The 15,295-nt window shown below is 45.5% G+C and overlaps 1 protein-coding gene across 1 annotated transcript in view; it reads right to left on the bottom strand.

Annotated features, from left to right (window-relative positions):
- ADAMTS17 (ADAM metallopeptidase with thrombospondin type 1 motif 17) overlaps positions 1 to 15,295 on the bottom strand; it is a 324,757-nt gene that overhangs the window by 97,719 nt on the left and 211,743 nt on the right. The window contains exon 14 of the mRNA XM_072796801.1: positions 10,808 to 10,935. Within this exon, the coding sequence (XP_072652902.1) occupies positions 10,808 to 10,935 (128 nt within the window). The remainder of the gene's footprint in view (positions 1 to 10,807; positions 10,936 to 15,295) is intronic.

Below are 15,295 nucleotides of genomic sequence, written 5' to 3'. Positions count from 1 at the left end.
AGCATGCACATTAAGTGGGGGAAGGGGCAGCAGGGGAGACTCTCAAGCAGACTCCCCGATGAACATGGAGCCTGATGCAAGGCTCGATCCCATGACCCATCAGATCATGACCTGAACTGAAACCAAGAATGGGACGCTTAACTGACTGAGCCCCCAGATGCCCTTGGCACTGGTTTTTCAAAAGGAGTATGCATCCACCTCTCCAGGAGGACTATCAAAACAGACTGCTGGATCCCATGCCCAGAGTTTCTGACCTAGTAGGTCTGGCTGGGCCTGAGAATGTGAATTTCTAACAAGTTTCCCCATGACACTGCTGCTGCTGCTGGTCGGGACCACACTCGGGGAACCACTGCCTTCTGGGATGTTCTATGAAGAGTGAAGGGGTGCTCTACCTCAGCAACAATCCCAAATTCTCATCCTTAGATCCTTTCATTTCCTTAGGGAAGAATTACGGGAAAATTACTGTTGTGTGTCCAAACATAACTGCATACGTTTCAGTAAAGACCTGAAGATAGGCTTTTTTGCAATGGGTTTGCTGCCAGAACACAGGTGTCATGAATACCACTACTAAACCTAAACCAAAATGGGCAAGGAAAAGACTCACATCGACATTATCATCATTGGACATGTAGATTCAGGCAAGTCTACCACTACTGGCCATCTGATCTACAAATGTGGTGGGATCGACAAAAGAACTATCGAAAAATTTGAGAAGGAGGCTGCTGAGATGGGAAAAGGCTGCTTCAATATGCCAAGTTGGGTCTTGGATAAACTGAAACCTGACCGTGAACATGGTATCACCATTGGTATTTCCGTGTGGAAATTTGAGACCAGCAAGTATTATGTGACCATCATTGATGCCCCAGGACACAGAGGCTTTATCAAAAACATGATTACAGGCACATCTCAGGCTGTGTTGTCCTGATTGTTGCTGCTGCTGTTGGTGAATTTGAAGCAGGTATCTTCAAGAATGGGCAGACCCATGAGCATGCCCTTCTGGCTTATGGGTGTGAAACAACTAATTGTTGGTGTTAACAAAATGGATTCCACTGAGCCACCCTGCAGCCAGAAGACATACAAGGAAATTGTTAAGGAAGTCAGCACCTACTTTAAGAAAATTGGCTACAATTCCCACACAGTAGCATTTGTGCCAATTTCTGGTTGGAATGGTGACAACATGCTGGAGCCAAGTGCTAACATGCCTTGGTTCAAGGGATGGAAAGTCACCCATAAAGATGGGAATGCCAGTGGAACCACAGTGCTTGAAGCTCTGGCTTGCATTCTATCACCAACTCATCCAACTGTTAAGCCCTTGCGTCTGCCTCTCCAGGATGTCTACAAAATTGGTGGTATGGGTACTGTACCAGGGGGTCGAGTGGAGACTGGTGTTCTTAAGCCTGGCATGGTGGTCACCTTTGCTCTGGTCAACGTTACAACTTAAGTAAAGTCTGTTGAAATGCACCATGAAGTTTTGATGAGGCTCTTCCTGGGGACAATGTGGGCTTCAATGTCAAGAACGTATCTGTCAAAGATGTTCGTCGTGGCAATGTGGCTGGTGACAGCAAAAATGACCCACCAATGGAAGCAGCTGGCTTCACAGCTCAGGTGATTATCCTGAACCATCCAGGCCAAATCAGTGCTGGATATGCACCTGCGCTGGATTGTCACACAGCTCACATTGCTTGCAAGTTTGCTGAGCTGAAGGAGAAGACAGATCGTCGTTCTGGAAAAAAAGCTGGAAGATGGCCCCAAGTTCTTGAAATCTGGGGATGCTGCCATTGTTGATATGGATCATGGCAAACATATGTGTTGAGAGCTTCTCTGACTATCCTCCTCTGGGCCGTTTTGCTGTTCATGACATGAGACAGTTGCTGTGGGTGTCATCAAAGCAATGGACAAGAAGGCAGCTGGAGCTGGCAAAGTCACCAAGTCTGCCCAGAAAGCTCAGAAGGCTAAATGGATATTATCCCCAATACCTGCCACCCCAGTCTTAATCAGTGGTGGAAGAACAGTCTCAGAGCTGTTTGTGTCAATTGGCCATTTAAGTTTAATAGTAAAAGACCAATTAATGATAACAATGCATCATAAAACCTTCAGAAGGAAAGGAGAATATTTTGTGGCCCATTTGTTTTTTTGTGTGTATGTGTCAGTTTTAAGTTATTAGTTTTTAAAATCAGTACTTTTTAATGGAAACAGCTTGACCAAAAATCTGTCACAGAATTCTGAGACCCATTAAAACAAAAGTTTAATGAGAGAGAAAACAAACAAACAAAAAAACACCTGAAGATATACTAAGTGTTGAGCAAGGTTAGTCCAAAAAATGGCCATTAAGAAACTGAAAAAGAGCAGCCTTTGGGGAAACAAACAAACAAACAAAGAACCCACAACTCAACACAACAAAAACAAAGAACAAAACCAGGAAACTTAAAGTGTGTTCAAAGTAGTAGAAAGATAGGTCAAGGGCAAGACTGGGGGCCTTAGCAGCTAGAGGCCAGGCAAGGAACAAATGCAGGCAAGTGGACTTGAAGGAGCTGGGGAGACTTAGGTGACACATGGAGATTCAGATGGTAACCAGCACAGACTGTGACCTTGCCTGGGCGGGACACCCAAGAGTGGCCTGGAGGTAGACCAGCTGCTGCAGGGCACCTGGAAGCTAGAGCATGTTGCAGGAGTTGCCTAGATTCAGGATCTGGACTGCTGGATGATTGCTGTCAAGTTGCCTGATAGAAAATGATGCAGGCTAAGAATTCAAGGCAGCCAAGACCCAAAATCTTGCTTGACCAGTATGCTCAGCAAAGGCCCTGCCATCAAATCTGTGGGGCTGCACATGTATGTGCTGCCCATCTATATTGCTCCTTTGTGATTAAAGCTCCAGCTGGTTTCTGGCTCCCAAACACTGGCCTCTTTCATGTCACTCTGACGTGACTCTATATGTGGCTTCCCCATCTCTCTGGTGCTTTCAGCTCTAGACTCTTCCTACATGGGCTTCCTACTGTCTTTTAACCACACTCCCACTCAGCAATAATGGGTCTCTGGCTTGGCTACCCACTATCTGAATGGTTTCTCAGCTTCTTGATTAAATACTTTCTAGATATTCTAAATTAACACCCACTCTGTCCAGACAACTGCCCATCCCAGCCCCAGTGATGGCATCTGATGAATCTGAGGCCACACAGCAGGCCATCTGGCAGGGTCAGGAGCAGTCCCTCACCTCTTGCCTCCCAATCCTGGGCCGGCTGGGTATCTCCCCTGATTATCCTCAGCCAAAGGGTGGGGTCACTGGGAGAACTTCTGGAGAGTGTGAGGCTTCTTCTGAAAGCATGCTGGGTTTGCAAGAATGTAGAAATCTTGAGAATAAAGAAGCTAAAGAAACAGGAGAAACACCACCTATGAGGTAGAGATCTGTGCTAGGATTTCAAAAGCCACCTGCAGTCTGACTAGGAGATCAGGACAAGGAGCAAAGCATGTCTTTGCAATCTGCCAGAGCAGGAATTCACCCAGGAGCAGGAAGGACAGGCATGGGGGGTACTTTAGGGAGGAACAGGACAGGGACTCACTGGGAGGAAGAGTCCTTAGGAGGGTACATACTTTCCTTGATGAGCAAAACACTTCTCCTCAAGGGTTCCCTGCAAGAAGGACCTTGGTGGGAAAGAGACAAGTATGAGAAAAGGTCATGGCTTAACAAGCTCATGCAAAGCCCCTACATAGCCAGACCAGCACTAGGTGCCTTCATGGCTGATCCTGGAGGAGATGCTGTTGCCCCAGACAAGCAGATGTTTACAGGCAAGCCCAGGGGGGCCCATACTCATCAACATCTATTCCTCTCAAGAGGCCAAATACAGCATCTAAAGAGTGTGGGCTCATATCTGGATCTGAGACACTGGGGGATCCTTTCTGAAACTGGACCATCTGCTTATTTTTTGGTTGGTAATGAGGGTTAAAATTAGTCTATGAAGATGGTATGCCCTTTCAGACAAAGTCTTGCTCTGTGTGCTCTGGAAAGCCTAAAGGGAACAAGTTCCCCCAGTCTGACCAGCATTGGTCAATTTCTAGGGTGGGCAGAAGATCTCCCAGGCCCACGGACAAAGGATCACCTGGGGTGGTAGTTCTCCAACTCCCACATGCGGGAATCATCTAAAGGGCTGGGCAGGTCACTCATTGCTGGGATGGAGCCCAAGGATTTGTCATCTCCAATGAGCTTCGAGGTAATGCTAGGGGCCCAAGTCATATTGGGAGACCACTGTCCTAGGTTTGGAGCTCAGAGATAGAGACACTCATGGAGATAGTCATTACTGTCATATGCCAAGCCATCTGTTTCCCGAGGGGGCAGTAAATGCCTAATACCCTCCACCTGGAAGAGCCCTAAGCATGAGTTCCCACTGGGGAAGTAACCCCTGTTGCCTCCATCCTCTGAGCTAAAGCAGTTCTGGGCTGAGGCATCCTGGAGCCCAGGAGAACTGCAAGGACAACAGGCTGGCTCCCCTCTACTCTCAGGAAGCAGAGCCCCCTTACAATGTGGTAAATGATCCATGGGATGCTCCATCATGATAGAATGTCTAGTTGTAAAACCCAAAATGCCCTCAAGTGAGGGCCTCACAGATCACCTGGATGCTGTTTAGTCCTCTACTCATGGGCAGTTACACTTCTACACCTCTCCATCAAGGAAAAGAAACTCTGATCTGGAGCCTTCCATAGCCTTGCTTCATTCCAAGGACTTGGAAGATACCTGCCACGCCACTGAGTCTTCCTCAGCTATAATCCCTCTCAACCTATGACACCATTTTCTTCTCCACATAGACCAGTCCTTGGAATGACCATGTTTGTGAGTTTGTGTTTCTCCTCTGTATACTGCATGGGTACAGGGACCTCTTTGGGGTGGGTCACCACTGAAAGTCTAGCACATAGAATGTGCTCAATAAATCTTTGATGAATAAATCAAGTTCCACCTTATGTACCTTCTGCTGTGACTAAACCAAATCTCACTGGCTTTCAATCATGACTTTGCCTTCGGTTATTAAGGTCTCCCATGAATGTCTCATTTTCAAGACAGATTGTAAGCACATGGAGGACACTGTCTTACAATTCTTTGTGTTCTTGTCCCCCAGGCCTAGACACAATGCCCACCATGATATGAAGCACATCAGAGGTTTTCACTAAATGCATAAGAACGATGGTCTCTTGCCAAGCTGGGCCTCAGGCTGGGAGCAGGAGACTATTTTCAGAGTGGGCCCTCTGCCTCTCTCTTCTGTGCCCCAAACCTGCCAGCAACTGCTCCCCAGTTGTGAAGGTTATTCTTTCATATAGGTTTGGATGGTCTTTGTTTTTTTGTTTTTTCTTGTGGCCAGGAGGAGAAGCACTTGCTTTCTTCAACTTCACAGCAATCTTCTAACTACGCCTCATTCTCTTCTGTTGGAGGGATGCCACTGACTTCTTGTTTTAATTTTAACTGAGGCTTTTAGGCCAGTACCACAGCACCCAGCCTGGCATTTCTTGGGCTCCTGGATTAGCTGCATCAACTCTTGCTGTGCTTGTTGTCTTCTTTTTGATTTTACTTTTATTTTGCTAAACCACATATAATTTCTTCAGAACAGATGCATGGAAAGGAAACTAAAATTTCTGAGTTATTCTGCATCTCAAAATTACTTTATTTTATCCCCGTGCTTGATTGATAATTTGCTGCAGAGAATTCTATGATTATCCCAATTTTGTGCCAGGGTTGGTTTCTCTGTTTTTCTTGGTCTTTCTTGCTCTTGTTGCTGGTTTTCTTCAAATAGCTGATGATCTCTGGTTGACCACTCATATTTGAGATTGAGGCACCAAAAGGTAGACTGAGGGAGCTCTATATTTGGGGATGGGAGGTGTTGTGTGGTAGGCTTCCATTTGGAACTGGTAGGGAGAAAACTGGAGTCCACTCCCCAACCCAGGAAGGTAAGTACTATGCACAAGTTCTGAGATCACACACCTGCTCCAGCTGCCTTTGAAGAGTTGATCACACAACTTTGGTACTCTGATCACACAACTGTGATACTTTGCGTGATCATCACCCAACAGCCTGTAAAGCTCCAAGTGCAGGGCCAGCCATATGGTTTCTTTGTCTCCTCTTCAGTTTCAGTCAACACCTCACTCTCGCCCTCTGTTCCCAAGTCTTAGATGCCCTCAAGCATTCTGTTCCAACTCTCTACTTGTTATGGTTCTGGCGTCTGCTGATTTGTTCCCTCAGTGGAACTTCCATCCACTTCCACTCGCCAGAAAGAGGTGGTGTCTTTCTTTTATCACAGGGCGGCCTCTGCTTCTCTTCGGCATCATGGTTTGTGCTATCCTACCTTTACCATCAGTGTAGTAGAGTCCTGTCATGGGAAAGGAGCATGTGTGAGGCTCCATCTATTGGCTTAATCCAGAAGTTGCTGAGGGAAGTTGATCAGATAGAAGAAGTGCAGGCAATGACTTCAGAGTTTTAGGCACTGCTGTTAGTGAAGGTTCGTCACCAACAGTCACATTTCAGAGATGCCAACTGCAGGGTCATTATGTGGGGAGAAGCAGCAACCAGGAGGGTTTTGTTGAAACACAGGCCCAAGCATGAAATCCTGTACATTTTCCTGCATGCTTGTTACCCTCTTTACACAGGGGGACTCTAAGGCCAGAGTCTTATAATTCTTCCAAGTTTTGCCAGTAATTCTACTTGCTGAATGGACCACTGTACACGAAGCAGGAGGCTAATAAATCCTGGACAATGAAAATAGTCCATTGAAATGGTATCGAGATTCCAGAGTCACTGAAGTTCTAAGAGCAAGTGACCCATCCACCTATGCATCCACTCAATGTGTTTCTGTGTTCAATCCGTTCTTTCAGTCTGTTTCCCCAGATGCTGGGGGAACAAAGATAGTTGGACACAATCCCTCCCACAAGCTTATGGGACCTCAAGGTCTTTTGGTGTTCATCAAGCCCAGGATATGTACACACAAGTTAGGATCTCAAAGAAGTGGGACCTTAATTGGAATGCCTACAAGTGTACACAAGTTAGTGAGGCCTTACAGAAAAGCCAAGTGTAGTGGGTCTCAGGTATACTCAGATCTGTCAGTTTGACTCACCCACTGAAACTCAGTAGCTGTGAGGCAAAGTCACACATTAGAAACATATTAACTTGATTTCTTTGCCTCACAGGCCAACAGTAGGAATTGCGAATGATGGAACTCCTGATTTATACAGACTTGCTGAAAAACAGACAATGTTTGTGTTTCTTTCCCCAACTCACTCCCACTTTTATGAGCACTGTTAAGTTTCATTTCAGCATGTTAAATAATTTGTGACTCACTGAAATGAAACTTAACTCAGTCCTCATAAAAATAGAATAAAATGGCATTTCCATGTTTCATGTTATGGTTTGAATCAGCCTGCTATTTGGAGCTTAATGGAATCTGCTCAAAATGCCATTTGGGAGCCTCTCGTCCCCTCCATTCCCTACCAACTAGTCACTGCTTCTCAAAATTTCCCAGAACTCCTCTGCCACCCCAAAATAGCAAAATTTATAGCTGAAGGGAACAGAGGAAAAAGCTAGTAAGTGAACCATGGCAATATTTCTGTAAGCACTGTCTTACATAAAATATGGATGATCTCTACCTTTTATCCATTATAATCAGATAATAGTATTGATGAATAAGTACAGATCCTCTGTTTACTAAACTCCTGAGATTTTTTTTTACTACTATTCTTCTCTTTAACCAATTTTCCTTGCCTTACTCATTCACAAGTACCATAGGAATCCAGAATATTCTACTTGGGCAATTACTGTAACTAGGCATCAATACTGTACTTATACTTAATTTCTAATACTCTTTTTTATTTTTAAAAAGATGTTACTTATTCTAGAGAGAGCAAGAGAGAGAGTGAGGGAAAGGGCGGGGAGAGTATGCAAGCACATGTGCAGGGGCAGAGGGAGAGGGGGGAAAAGTCTTAAGCAGACTCTGCACTGAGTGTGGAGCTCAACACATGGAGCTTGATCTCATGACGCTGAGATCATGACCTAAGTCAAACACTCAACCAACTCTGCCCCTCCCCACACGCCCCTAATTTCTCATACTCTATTCAACAATGTTCAACTTCATTATAAAACTTCTTTAACTGTGACTTTACTAAGTTGGATTCTTGTGAGAATTGAATTCACAATGGGCTGAACATAACCTTTATGGTTTTTCTCTGAGGATTAAGAATTGTCAGAAAAATTACAGGTGGTATTTTTAAGTTCTTTCAGAAAGTGAGTAGTTTCTCAGGGACTTAATCTCGTGAGGTGCTTCCAGGTACATGCTGCCACCCCCTACCAGGATGATGGGCTTTTTGCGAGGATTGGTAGGCTGCCTGGAGGAGCTGGTAACTGAGACACATCCATACAGAGGAGATGGTACTTCTGAGACCAACAAGGGGTAAGGCAAGGCTCTGATGAGCATGAGCCTACCCACCTGCCACAAAACATCATGAGAGGGGCACTGTCTGCACCTGGGTGCCCCAGTGCTCCTGTGTTGAGGGGTGGTGGTTGGTTAGGCTAGTCTCACCACAGGGGTCAGTAAATGCAATGAGCATGATGGTGGTGAAGGCATCTGAGATAGACTAGGGGGTAGGCATGGATGGGGTGGCATTCAGGACTAGGAAGGCAACTGTACCTGTCACATCCAAGTGCAGGGCAAGTGTACCATCACATCTAAGCGCAGGGCAGGCTCTGTCTCAAAGGTGCCAGACGACCATAGACTTCAGGTTATTAGAGACCCTGAGAGGCATCTCATCCATATTGTTCTCACTGAAAAACTGGCTATTTTGCTGTCATGGCACAGGGAAGATTCCCTAATTGACAAGCATATGGTTGGTTCCAAGGTCATAGAAAGGGCCCATTGGCACTGATCACTTAGAGCTGAAATCATGTCTGGCCACTTAATACTGACCCTGCTGGCCAGAAAAGTTCAGGATTCTTAGAAATGCCTGCAGGCTGGCAAGAACACTGCAAAAGACGCTGGCAAAAGCCCAGAGGTGGCTCAGATGGTGCTGCTCTAAAGGGTACAAGTGCTTTTACTTGGAAAACTGTCACTAAGGAAATGTTCATCATTGTGCTGTAGCAAGGTCTGTTTAAGTGAATAATTTAGGAAAGAAAAACCGCCTGCACTTGACTTGCTAATAGGTTTGCAGAGAAATGCTGGCAATTCCTCATTTCAGTGACAATGATAAGACCTGTGTTCACACCGCTCCAGGCCCTGCACATTCTCCACAACTATAGCACAACCCCGAGGGCCCAGCTCCACTACCGTCACTGCTTCCTTCCCATAAGGATGCCTTGCCAAGACGCTTGGGCACCCAGTGCCTATCTCTCTCTCTCTCTCTCTCTCTCTCTCTCACACACACACACACACACACACACACACACACACACACACATATCTGAATTGATAACAAAGCCAGGCAGTGCTAAAGGAGTCTGGATATTGTCAAGCTTTTTCAGGAAAAATCCCAGGTTGGGACTAGTTTGCGCTTTGCAGGGGGAAAAAAATCTACTAGGGTTGAAATGGCCACAGGCACCACCCTAGAAGTTGTGTTTGTGTCTGTGTCTTTCTGCCTTCCTCTCTTTTACTCCATCTGTCTTCATCGATTCACCAAAACGTTGCCCTTGGCCAGGTGTTGGGAAATAGAACAAACAGGATGTACTACCTTTCGGGGTCAGTGGGTCCCAGGCCTGGAGGCAGGTTTCTGGCACTAGTGCTGTTAAGGGGAATGACAGTTTCTCTCCCCTGTGATCCTTGGAATTTACAATTTTTCAAATGTTTTTAATATTTCCATGAAACAGAGCATCAGAGAATGGGTGTTGACTTTGGGAGGTGTGGGCACCCCAAAGCATCAGTAGTCACATGGCTCCTGAGACACAGCTTCTCTTTCCCTAGCAAAATGAGAAGGCCCCTCAGGGGCCCATGGTGACTAGATTCCTTGCTTACTCTCATGCTGCAGGTGCTGGTCCATGGAAGCCAAACACGGTAAAGTGAAAATCGGAAGCAAGACCTGGTTTTCCTTTCTGTGCCAAGTGCATAGCACTCCTGCTATTCATCTGCTGGCTTAGGGCTCTGGGAGCAATTGCCTCTTCCAGCTCTTTTTGGGCTCACCTGCTGAGGACATGGCTGAGGGAGCCTGGCCTCAACCATGAAGGTAGCATGTGTCCATGGCTAAGGGAGAGGACCCTTCTCATGATAGGTGGGGATCAAACTGGGTCTTCAGGAAATACGGCACATGTAGCATAATGGAGGGTGGTACTACCTGAGTCATGGCCCTCTGGGTGTTGGAAATACACAGCCTCTTGACTCCCTACCCCAATTCCAGCCGCTGCACACATCAGGAGGATGCCCATTCTTATGGATAAATAGTCCTGTTATACTACCTGCGAAGGAATCTGCACTGTTCTACTCTATCTGTTGTAGGTAAACACAGTATAACTTGTCCCACAATATATTCATACACATCTTCCAGTCTTACCTTAGTATTTTACCTGTTTTTTCCTTTGTCAGAATGACTAAAGTTATTTTAAGATTTTTGAGGTTATTACGTTGCCACTGTTTTTCCAGCCACCTCAACTCCCAGTTGGCCTGTAGGTGGGCTTTATGCTCAGTCACTGCCCAGGGAGGGAGGGGTGCCAGGTTGCAGGAGATAGCACCACTGGTGTCTTCTTGAGAAAATCCATTTCAAGCCTCCCGAAAGTTTTGCCCCACTGTGAAACCTTCTGGGGTGAGGGAGCCTCCCCTCCAAAGGAAGCCCCACAAAAGACACAAGGAAAACACATCACCTGGCACTTGCCGTGCACACAGAGGTCGGTCTCATAGGGCCCGCAGGGTGTGCCATCCAGGACCCTGTCAGCCACCAGCAGTGGGGACTCCTTCCCGAGAGGTGAGCAGTAGAGTTCACATGGTTTATCTGAGGAGGGAAAGAGGAAGGTGGACATTGATATAGGAAGGGGTTTGTAGGCCATGTAAGGTGCAGGTGCATGAAGGCAATGAGCTGGCAGGGTGCAGGTGCATGTAGGTGGTGGCCCAGAGGCTGAGAGGTCAGTACGGAATAGAGGTCACAGAAACCCAGCACATGTTCCTCAGAGACATGCACCTGCCCCTTGGAACACAACCCAGCAAATAGAGAAGGATCCTCAGACATAGGTAAACAACACATGAGTGAGGGCTCTGTAGGCTTTTATTCACCTAATTCTCTTCATCCTTTGTAAACGTATAGTATTCCTTTTCCTTAAGGCATTAAAAATACCAGGCTGAACAAACATTTTGTTGTGTGCTAACCCCTAAGTGAGTTGAATATGTATCAAGGGAGAGCCTGGGAGCTTATCTTGTTGTGGGGGTGGGATAGGGGGAGAAGGTGAATGAGCATGCCTCTGGGTAGGAGGGGGTGTGGTCCCTATGGATGTCTCTATAGCAGTGGCTTTTGCTAAGTGCCTTAGTGTTCCACCAGCTGCTGGATAAAAGCTTCAGGGCTGTGATATGCAGCAAGAAGGTCCTGGAAGAAACTGAGAGGGAATAAAGCATAGGAACACAGGGGCCTCCAGGACAACTTGTAAGGGCCATATTACCAGGCAGGAGGGAAACACTGGTTTCTGCTGCTCTTGGAACCAAGTGAGCTCCTATAACATGACAAGCTCTCATAGCCTTTGCTTAGGCTGTTCCTTTGCCTGAAAATCCCTCTCTGCACAAAGCTTTCTGGAAGTTTCCTATTACCCCAGAAGCTTCTACTCCAGAGCTCTCTCCTCTCATGCCATCTCTGACATGGAATCTCCATCTGCACTTTGCATACACCTCCTCAAAGCCCTTAGCCATTATCTTATTGACTTATAATTGTTTGAGTAACTTATGTATAAGGGGATTTCTTTTAGGGTGGGTTCCATTTCTAAAAGAGTTTGGATCTTATTTATCTTTAGATTGATTGAAGAACTGACAGTACTGGGAGACTACAGAGGACAAGGTACTAAAATTTTAATCTCTTGTCCCCAGGCCAGGCCAAGGACCTGACTCATAGAAGGACTTGGTAAATATTTTAATCTTTCCATATAAACTTTAGAATGAGTTTGTCGATATCCCCAAAATAACTTGCTGGGATTTCACTGGGATTGCACTGAATCAAGTCAAGAGAGAACGGACATCTTGATAGTATTGATTCTTCCTATCCACGAACATGGAATATCTCCTCATTTAATTCTTTTAATTCATTCATCAGAATTTTCCTCACATATATCTTCTACATAGAGTGTTAGATTTATTCCTAAATATTTCATTTTGGGGGTTGTCAGTGTAAATGGTATTGTGTTTTTAATTTTAAACACCATCTGCTCTTTGCTGGTATATAAGAAACTGAGTGATTTTTGTACATTTACCTTATATCTTGCAACCTTGCTATAACCGCTTACTAGTTCCAGAAGGTTTTTGTTTTTTTGTTTGTTTGTTTGTTGATTCTTTTGTATTTTCTACATAGATGATCATGTCATCTGCAAACAAAGGTAGTTTTATTTCTACCTTCCCAATCTGTATATTTTTAATTTCTGTTTCTTGTCTTATTTGTATTAGCTAGGACTTCCAGTGTGATGTTGAAAAGAAACAGTGAAAGAAGAAATCCTTGCTTTGTTCTTGATTTTAGGAGAAAAACTTCAAGCTCATTTTTAAATAAATGAATAGATTTTCTTCTTCTCTGAGAAGGATGAATGCACCCTTTTCTTTCTCTCAGTTATGATTCTAGTGACATTTATGTGACATTATGTGATTATTCTATAAAGAAACCTCCAAAGAGAGAAACACTAATACCTTTGTGCTGCTTCCGTCAGGCCCTTTGTTTCCACCATTGGGTCCTTTTCCCCACTGGGTCCTTCCAGTGGTCTCAGATGATCAAGAGCAGGGGAAGGAAGAGAAAGGCTTCTGGAGTTTACTTGGTCTCAGAAGACCTTGGAATCCCAGCTAGACAGTTCTTATCAGAGCAGATGTGTTGTCCCATCCAGGGTCTGTGGCTTTCATGACTGAATGACATTCACTAAACCACCAACATGTTCAGCAGCTTTCCAAAGCTCCTGTCTCATGGAGCTTTGCTGACCGACATGCCCAGTAGGATGTCTTGCCTTAGAACACTGTAAAGAAGCTACAGAGGTTCACTGGAAACATTCAACTTGTTTGTTAGAGTTAGTTGTGGAGGTCAGGGGAAACTCCTGTGAAGAGTAGCTTCCCAGGTAAGTAATGATGCTTCAATGTTTATTCATCCAAAAAACCCCCAAAAAATGAAAACAAAATTTTCAAAACAAAACAAAAACAGGAATTGAGCCCCTCCATCACACAAGGCACTCTTTGGGCACTGCTGGAAAAGAAAGATGAGTAGGGCATGCTTTTCAAGGCTGCCTCTAGCCTGCTGTCTGGGGAATTGAGCCATTCCTTCCACTCTATGCTTTGTTCTCTAGCAGCTCAGGCCCATTTCATGGGGCTTTTCACAGTCTGCCTCAACTGGGATTTGCTGTGTACTTGTCCATTAAACTACCAAGGGTGAAACTGATTTGGGCCAAAATGGAAATGGGATTTGGGCAGAAAAGTAAAGGATCTTTTGCAGCAAGTTAGAAAGACCAGACTTGGAGGGGATAAAGATTGTTTAGCTGGGCTCTTTGTTATAAACATCAGGAAAGTGGAGATCCACAGATGGAGGGATTTTTGGCCATGACCCCAGGCAAGAAAGTACACTCAACTCCACGTGCACTGGACTCTCCTACCCACAGACACTGTCCTCCTTGGCTTGGGCAGTCTGGGGGCACACAGACTCCAGAATAGAGTCCAGAGGTAACACTTCCTTTGCTCCGCTAAAACTCCATTTGTCCATCTCCTTTTCTGAGGTCTGTGCTCAGAATTTAGGGCACCCTACACCTCTAAGGAGGTGTAGCACTATCTCTCAAAGGGACTCGGGATAATCTTTATAAAAGTTGAGGAGGAGCCCCTCAAAATTCTCTGAAAATTCTCCTCCAAGCTACCTTGGGTGGACAGTTAATCCCCAGATAAATGAGGTGCTGTGATTCCCCTCTGGGCATAGCATTTTACATTCTTAGTTGTACAGAAGCTCAAATCTTCTTAAAAGTCATATAACCACATACTCCAAGGAAAGAAGCTTAGAGCATTCCTCTTATACGGCTCATGTGTGCTAAAATGAAATTCTGATTGAGGCTGGACTGTCTGGTGTGGTTCCTGGTGTCTCACTGGCCTACTTTTTTTTTTTTTTTTTTGCCAGGACTTATATACCTGGATGGAGAAACCACAGACAGGGCAGGGGAGATGAGCTCAGGGGCTTGGAGGATTCCCCCTGGTAATCCATAGTGATGAAGACACAAGGTCTTACTGAGAGACAACACTGAATTTTGAGGCTACCACAAGCGTGCACTCCAGCTCTGTCTGGCTATCTGTGTGGGATACATGCTGAGGAGGCTACTCTCCCCTACTCCCAAAGCTGCCCACCACGACTCCAGAACCAGGCCTTAGTTGATTGGACCAGCAGCAGCCACCTGACTGTAGCTGTATCAGAGTCTTTCTTTCCATCACAGCCTCATCGCTCTGCCTTGTGAGGCCTCAACTGATTAGATCAAGAGTGGCCACGTGACCACAGGTGGGCTGATCAGAGTCTCTCTCTCTTGAAAAACCTGCACTAAAATTCAGATGCAGAGCAGCTGTGTCTACTCATGGCTGATGAATCTGAAAGAAGTCTTTTCTGCCTTATCCACAATTCAGAAGTCCAAAAAGCTCTGACAACTGCAAGCATTTTCTTGCATTTGTGGCAAATGTATCTGGTAGCAAAACCAGCCTTGATGACATGAAGCTGTTGGTAGTCTTCAGTATCCCAGTTAGAGACTGTTCATGGGTTCCATCCCATCCCTGAAGAGAGAGGCATCCATGTGCTTCCCTGGATGGTGGCGTGCTCCTTGGACCACACTGGTAGTATTAATACATGGTTGATGCACTGTTGTTACCTAATACCAAAAATGCTTTGGCCATATCTGGCCCCAAAGGATAGACAAAGGATGAAGGTGTTTCGGGCCACCCATCACTCTACATGTGGACAAGTCATGTGAAAACCAATTTGCAGTTCGAGGCAGGAAGAAATGACTCGCAAACACAAACTGTGGTGGGCATGGAGAAAGGGTTCTGATTATTTTCCGAGGCCCTTTCCTCAGATCCCAGCTCTTGGGATCCAAGACCTCCTGCATATTTGTGACAACTTCTCTCTTTGTCATTAAGCACCTCCAGTCTGCTTGGCTGAACTG

This window comes from Canis lupus, chromosome 2 (assembly GCF_048164855.1).
Source record: "Canis lupus baileyi chromosome 2, mCanLup2.hap1, whole genome shotgun sequence".
Lineage (NCBI taxonomy): Eukaryota > Metazoa > Chordata > Mammalia > Carnivora > Canidae > Canis > Canis lupus.
The sequence above is the reverse complement of the archived record's forward strand: the minus strand, read 5'-3'. Positions and strand labels throughout refer to the sequence as shown.